At 44.1% G+C, this 7,857-nt stretch overlaps 1 protein-coding gene across 1 annotated transcript; it reads left to right on the top strand.

Moving 5' to 3' along the window:
- The first annotated feature begins 216 nt into the window (after nucleotides 1-216).
- Nucleotides 217-1,379, top strand: LOC108972027. The gene is made up of 3 exons (XM_018938453.1): nucleotides 217-324; nucleotides 391-618; nucleotides 765-1,379. Exons 1-3 carry the CDS (start codon nucleotides 217-219, stop codon nucleotides 1,377-1,379), a joined length of 951 nt encoding a protein of 316 aa, XP_018793998.1.
- The last annotated feature ends 6,478 nt before the right edge of the window (nucleotides 1,380-7,857 follow it).

Raw genomic sequence — 7,857 nt, 5'->3', positions numbered from 1 at the left:
TATAAGTGATTTTTCGTGCAGAATTTCAACAACACAATAGTTTTTCAACATTTCCTGATAGTTTCGTGCTCCGAAAATTGTTTTTTAGTCATTATGCCGCGGTACTATCCCAAACAAGAGAAAATTGTTGATTTCGACAATATTTTTTCGGTGAAAATACATCACAACAGCGTTCGACAATCTGCGACGGCACACAAAATWSMGAGGACCAACCTGATGCGTTATATTGCAGCATTTGATGGTGCGAGCATCGACGTTACTACTGCCAATGCCGATTTAATGAAGAATTTGCTGGCTGAAAGCACGACGATGGGTACAAAAACAGTGAGTTCTGCTGGTTTCTTTCTWTTTCTTTCATCGAATAATAAATATATTTTTTTTTTATTTCAGATCTTCAACATCGAACAAGAGAAGGCGCTGATAAGCTACATTCTCCAGGCCAGCGACATCAACTATGGAATTWGTTTGWTGGAGCTTCGTAAGCTCGCGTATGAATTTACTCGGAAAGTTGGCGCGTCGTATCCGGATCCATGGAAYGASAATCMACWGGCGAGTAAGGATTGGCAGTTGGCGTTCATGAAACGCCACAAAAATTTGTCACTGCGAACACTAGAGCAAGTAAGCCAGAGCCGTGCGAAGAGATTCAACAAAGAGAATGTCGATGCATTCTTTGCCAACCTTTCATCCGTTCTCGGTAAGACGCAGTTTGAACCTCACCGAATATGGAACATGGATGAAACCGGGTGCCCGGCCGTGCCAACCAGACCTGTCAAAACCATCGCGCGCTAAGGACAAAAGCAGGTCGGCTCATCAACATCTGCCGAAAAAGCACCAATGTGTCTTTGGCTTTGGCCSTSAGCGCTAGTGGYCAGTCTATACCGCCATTCTTCCTCTTTCCCCGAGTCAACATGAAAGAGATTTTTATGACTCATGAGAGTCATGGCGCTGTCGGTGTTGCGAACGGTTCTGATTACATSAACTCTGACGTATTCCCTCAATTCATGCGTCATTTCATCAAGCACACCGGTGCTAATGCCGATTCGCCAACCATGTTGCTGCTGGATAACCACGGTTTGCATTTATCGATCGAGGCGATATATTTGGCGTTGGATCATGGCATCACGCCTGTCTCTTATACACATCTAGATGTGTATAAGAGACAGCCGAAAACCATCAAATCCGGCTTCCGAACAACTGGCATCTACCCGTTCAACCCGCAAATTTTCACTGAAGTTGAGTTTGTCGCTTCGGAACTGAGCGGCGAAAATTTGTTCGGTGACGAAGAGAAAGACGCCGACAATCAACGTCGAGTTCTTGCCTCTGGTGATGCCATTGTGACTGCTACGAATGAGGAGGTGTCAAAAATAAAACCAATTTAAACATATATAAAATATAATCTTTAAAACCARAGGCATTTTTAGGGTGCTGTTGCACGTATTTATGCACTCTCGGCAACTACACCAGCATTACACTGAAATATTTGCAACAGCATATACATACATACATACGTAATACTAGGCAAAATATTCGCCTAGGGGGCCCAGGATGTTTAAATGAGTTAAGCATCTACCCACTCTACCCAGGAAACTGGCGCACCCTAAAAAGACAGCTGATACGCAACCCAAATTACTACACCACACCAACGCAACTCACCACACCTACTCCCACTCAACAAAAAGGATGGACATCGGGATGGGATGTACAATTCGTTTACACAATTCGTCACGGACAGTTCGCCCATCATTATTCGCTTACACACTGCGCCGCGCCGACACCTACATATGCTAATATATTCCATTCCACAATTCGACCCTGATCCTGCGGAAAGTAGATTGCCAGTGCCGGCAAGTCGTATTAGGATTCTCGCCGCCCCGCTCGTCGACATATATTTTTATTAACATTTATAATATTAAAAATTATAGTTTCCTTCATCAAAAGGTCGAAATAAAAACTAAATTTATTTTATCCTAAATATCAACTTGGTTCAGCGAATTTCATCCGTAGTCGCACCACGTGCATTAGATTGCCTGCAGCACCATTCACTAGTCCATCACTCGTGCTTATGTTGACTGTTACCATATATTTTATCGATGTTTTGAGCTGCAATGTGTGAGACATTCCCTGTGTTTCAGATGGCTTAAAACCCTTCACAGCTTCTAATATGTTTGTTCTGCTGCGTTCTGTAAAGGAACTTGACTTAATTGTATCCGTCACAGTCGAAATGAGCTCGCCGGTCATCATTCGTGAAATTATTTGCTCTAGCATTTGAATGAAGGAGATGGATGGCTTCATTGGGTCTCGTTAGAAGTCTTTTCCCTGCTTTTGATTAATTGGATGTCAGCGTGTGTCATATTTCCCTTTGACATGTTGTTTAAAGCGATGGAAAATTCTTGATATTTTCGCTGAGCCTACAATTTAAATACGCAAATATCTTTGCCCCAACCATTGAAATTTCATCAGTTATTATAAGCTTAATATCTATGAGATTAGCATGAATAGTGTTCAACTATTTAGGGGCCGAAGATTGGCGGAGGCCTGGTTAACGGGGAGTGAAAAAACGGAATGAAGTGTTAGACCTCCAATTCGAAATGCTGCTTTGCTAGTGGGTGCGCAGAGTAACACCTTGCTAAGTGGGGAAACACGGACTGCAACACAAGGGGTGGGTATCTATTAGAATATGTACTAGGTAGTAAATTAGCTATTGAAAATGTGGGTTGCGAACCCACCTTTATAACTATAAGCAGGAGGGAGGTGCTGGGCATCACCATCAGCAACGAGAACGCAAATGGTTGGGTCTCAAAATGGAGGGTCTCAACGGAGCCCTCCCTATCGGACCACAGAATTGTAAGGTACGCACTGAAGGTTGAAGTCAGGCAACTTCCCCCAAGACGCAACCCTCGAAGGACAAACTGGAGTTTCTTCAGGGCAATGCTGCAGGAAAAACTAAACAGGGAGAGGCTGACCGATGATAGCGTTACGGGCCCGCTGAACGGGTCTACCACTAACGGTAGCTGCCCCCTAATAGTGCCCACAGATAGGCGCAACTGTCCCTGGTGGACAAAGAAGCTGGCAGACCTCTTGAAAAGAGTACGTAGCCTATTCAACAAGGCAAAACTTAGAGGGGTCTGGGAAGAATACAGGAGCTACCTAACCCTCTACAATAAGGAGATTGAGTCAGCAAAACAAACGAACTTTAGGAGTTCCTCCACACCAGAAGCGGAGCGGCTGCACAAGGCTCTGGCTAGTGGGAAGACTAACACGGAGCTAGCCATCAAAAGAAGTGACGGGACTTTTACGACCAGRGCGRAGGACAGGGCGACAGAGCTTCTGCGTGCTCACTTCCCGGAGACCATCCAGGTGGACCAATGTCTACCTGTGAGAGAACATCCCATCCCGCTTGGATTGGGCAACCGCTAGGCAGATAGTCACTACGGACTCGATCAAGATTGTACCAGCTGACCTCGGAGATAGAGARTTCACTGGAGAAAGGGGAGGTGATGTTATGTGCTTTCTTAGACATCGAAGGTGCCTTCGACAATACATGTAATTGGAGTGTAGCCAGGGCAATGGAAAGAAGAAATATGGCAGCACCGGTGCGCAGATGGATAGAGGCCGTGCTGCGCACCAGGATCCGTCTGGGAGCAACAAGAGGCTGTCCACAGGGAGGTGTGCTATCACCTCTACTATGGAGCCTTGTCGTGGAYGAACTATTAGCATTGCTAACTGACAATGGGATCCGCTGCCAAGGGTATGCGGACGACATTGTGATAATAGCAAGAGGCAAATTTGAAGACACTCTCTGTGACCTAGTGCAACGGGGTCTAAATCTGGCAAASGGGTGGTGCAGAGGAGTGGAACTAAACATCAACCCCTCAAAGACAACCGTAGTCCCTTTCACAAGGCGCAGGTCCCTACCCGGCTTGAGGAATCTCAGACTTGGGGCAGAGAGATCGAGATGACTAGCAAGGTCAAATACCTGGGTCTTATGCTGGATTCCACCCTGCGGTGGAAGCAGCATGTGAATCAAACGCTGGTCAAAGCTACAAAAGCGTTAATGATGTGCAAACGGCTGGCGGGTAAATCCTTCGGCTGCAAGCCAAAGATAGWTAGGTGGTTGTACACCATGATTGTGCGACCGATAATTACATACGGCGCGGTGTCCTGGGCCTCTGTAACGTCGCAGGCTTCGGTGGTTAACCGACTATCGAAGCTTCAGCGGCTAGCATGTGTTTGCATGGCGGGCGCTTTGCGAACCTGTCCGACGGCAGCTCTAGAGGTCCTGCTGGAACTTACGCCGCTCCATATAATGACAGGTCAAGTAGCCAAGCACTCACTTCTGCAGATAACAGCAGAGGGATGCGGCAAAGGCAAGATAATCTCGTACCAGATGATGGAGAGGATAAGCGACGACATTCCTCCCAAGGGACGGGATTACGAAATCAACTCACTTCACGAAAAGGTTTAAGGTTACCCTCGGGAGCAAGAGTGAGTGGAACGAYCCCACTCTTGAGCAAATGCTAAGGGATAGTACATTAAGGTGGTACACCGACGGCTCAAAAATGTCGGAAGGAATAGGTGCGGGTATTGTAGGCCCGCGTACCAAGCTCTCCATTCCGATGGAAAGCTTTCCGAGTATTTTCCAGGCTGAAGTCCTGGCTATGGGTCGGTGTATAGAGATAAACCTCCACCGCAACGAGCGCATAGCTATACTTAGCGACAGTCAAGCGGCACTAAAAGCGATCTCCTCCTACGAAAGAAACAAACTCAGGATCCTGGTTGCATTCTATACCGGACACTGCAAGCTGAAAAGGCACTAACATGGGCCTATCATCTTGCGCCAACTGTCGGTTTTGCGACAGGGACCCTGAAACCCCGGAGCACCTGATAATCGACTGCATTGCAGTCTGTAGGCGCAGGTCGAAGGCCCTTGGAGCCATGTTTCCGGATAATGATCACATCGCCTCGCTAGCACCCAGCTAAATACTGGACTTCGTCAATTTGCTGAGGCTAAGCGAGTCCCTGTGAGTTAGCAGAGGGCACAGTAGACCTATGGTCGCAGTGCATTCCTTAGATATGTATCTATCTATCTATCTAACACCTTGGCTGTTTCGGGGTTAGTTCCTGGTACACTGTTAGTGCGCAATGCCAACGACTGATATATAGTCATTATAAGCCGGGTTTTGCCCACTTCAGCTCCATCTCCGACATATTCGTAGAAGATTTTCTTCTTACTGACATTGCGCATTACATGAGCAAAATATTCCCTCTGCTCGTTGTTAAGAGATTGTACCATTACCAGTAAACCTCCTTCTAATATTAGAGGTGGTAGTTTAACGAATCGAACCACCTCTTCTACACTATTGTTGTCCTCGTGAAAAACATTAACATCTCCTACATGCTCGGGAACAGCTAGAGCTCTGAATTCGGGATCCAAAAGTTGAGATGAAGCTCTGACATCGGCTATTTCTTCCGCTGAAACATACAGGTTTTCCAGAATCCGTTCAAGTAAGTTGGATAAAAATTTGTCATATTTGAGCTTATTCTGCYCAATTTGCTCCTTGTGTTCGTTGCAAACACTCTAGACATCAGTACTTAAGAGCTCGGTCTCCTCTTTTCTCCATGGGTGAAACTTCATGGCAGTTTCTCTGAAGAAATCAGCTCTTCAATTTTCAATGCTAAAACATTTCCAGCGCAGAATAAGTGCTTGCTTCCTTTTACTTAAAAATCCTGATCCATCTTTTAAAGCCATTGGAGGTGCAGCAGTCGTGTCATCCTCCTTTTGTACTTCATTGTAGTCTTCATTATTAAAAGAAATATTCCTACGTGTTTTGCAAAATCGGAACCATGCTGCAAAATCTGCTAAGCATAGTTCATAATTATTCGGGCCTTTGAGAGTAGTGATCCAGTACACTCGGTACATATATGTCCGTAGAATTCTCCTGTAAAGCATCCAAYTTACGTCTGGGCTTAAACATCCTTACTCGATTGTTTGGATGTGATGTATTTATAAATATCTCCCCATTACTCGCTTCCCATAAATGCAGTCCCAAAATATTATAAGCTGCTTCTTGAGCCGATATTTCCGAGCCGTTTACAAACTAGTTCCCGATGTGCTGCAGTTTTCTTTTAATGGAGAAATTTCCGTCATTTATTTTCTATATGGCTTGCCTCAGTAGTGTTGATACTCCTCTATTGGATTTATTTATATAATTAATTATGTACCCACAGCAAGCGCAGGCGTCCAAAATKAATTGAATATATCCATATTTGCTCTATGCAAGTTAAGGATATTTTTATTGTAGGCATTTAGAAGCCTGTCCGAAAATTTTTTCTTTAAGAAAATGTGTGGCGTTTTTACAGATAAGCGAAGGGCAAGCTTGTATCCTTCATAATCAATGTTAATCCGCTCATCCGCCAAAAAGTTTGCTAAGCAGTTTAACCGTATTATTCCTTCTTCTGTGAGATCCGTCAGATTTAATAGTTCCTGTATTTTTATAAATTGAAGTTGTTTCCCATTCCAAGGGGAAAAGAATTTTTGTCCGCGGCATCGGCGGATATGGCATGTTGAATCAGCACACTTGTTTTGAATGCAACGCTCTTATTCAAGGTCGACCATGTCTGTATTTTTGGTACCGAATAAATTCCTGTAAGTCCAAATTATCCCCATCAGTCGTAATGTGTCGGTCCGTGAAAGTTTTAACTTCAGTTGTATTGATGATTCCATCACTTTCCCATTGCGGTGCATCGCTTAACCAGTACATACCATGACAATGTGGTGATCCCCTATGCTGAAATTCAATTCTGTAATATTAACCGACTACTAAATGTACTCCAAACAGTACATTTTTTAACAATTTCAGCATTTGGCGGAATCGATTGTCGAAATATCTGGGACATGTAATTGGATCTGTCCTTATGAGTGTCGCCTTTTCAGAACTTGATAAGGCTGTGGCCTCTTCTTCCGAAATGTCTACTTTATCTACTACTTTCTTTAATATGACCAACAGCTCTTGCCATTTTGTCTCTGCAGCTGACATTGTTATAAAAAATGTTGGCAATCCAAACTGACGGATCATGGCTAAAATTTTTTTCTTTTCAGCCTCCCAATGTGCAGGAGAGGATCGAAGTAATTTGAGGATATGATAGTCTTCATCATGCTGGATAAGGTTGCTGACAAAATTTTTATTCCTCACATTTACAGAAGTTATATTTCTTGATCCAGACTTTTTGCGCAGGCAAATAGAAATAGCATTTTTGATGCGCTCTAACTCGTAGAACGTATAAATATACAGAAGCACTTCCACACGTGCGCAACGTCGATCATAGCGTAGTCTTTCAGATCGCGCAATTTTGCTTTAAGTTGTCGTGGATGTCCTCTTCTTTCCGCAGTAAATTGTTGGATACGACAACTCCCGAGCATCATCGTCGGTTGTAACATCCCTGGGGCATCTACCTTGCCCTGGTGTCGTTGCAACCCGTTCAATCGATCTGTTTTCAACAGGTTCATTGTCCATCAAAGGTTCCTCGCTACCTGGATTTAATTCCTCTTCCATTTCCTGTACATTTTCATGTCGGGCATTAAGCAGGTCTCTTACTGCTGCCTCATCTGCAGGATCTACAATAAATTACACAGTTTCTTCGTTTCCTACATTTGCCAGCCAATCACTTGACATTTCAATGTTGTGCTTGACGTACAGTGCCACATATACGTATAAACCCACTCTTAGTTTTAATTTTGCTGACTTCTCTCTCGAACATGTAGTTCCAGATATTTCGACAATCGATTCCGCCAAATGTTGAAATTGTTAAAAAAAAACAATGGACTGTTGGAGTACATTTAGTAGTCCGTTACTATTA

The sequence above is a fragment of the Bactrocera latifrons genome, unplaced genomic scaffold, assembly GCF_001853355.1.
Source record: "Bactrocera latifrons isolate USDA-ARS-PBARC rearing strain unplaced genomic scaffold, ASM185335v1 scaffold_370, whole genome shotgun sequence".
Taxonomy (NCBI): domain Eukaryota; kingdom Metazoa; phylum Arthropoda; class Insecta; order Diptera; family Tephritidae; genus Bactrocera; species Bactrocera latifrons.
The sequence above is the reverse complement of the archived record's forward strand: the minus strand, read 5'-3'. Positions and strand labels throughout refer to the sequence as shown.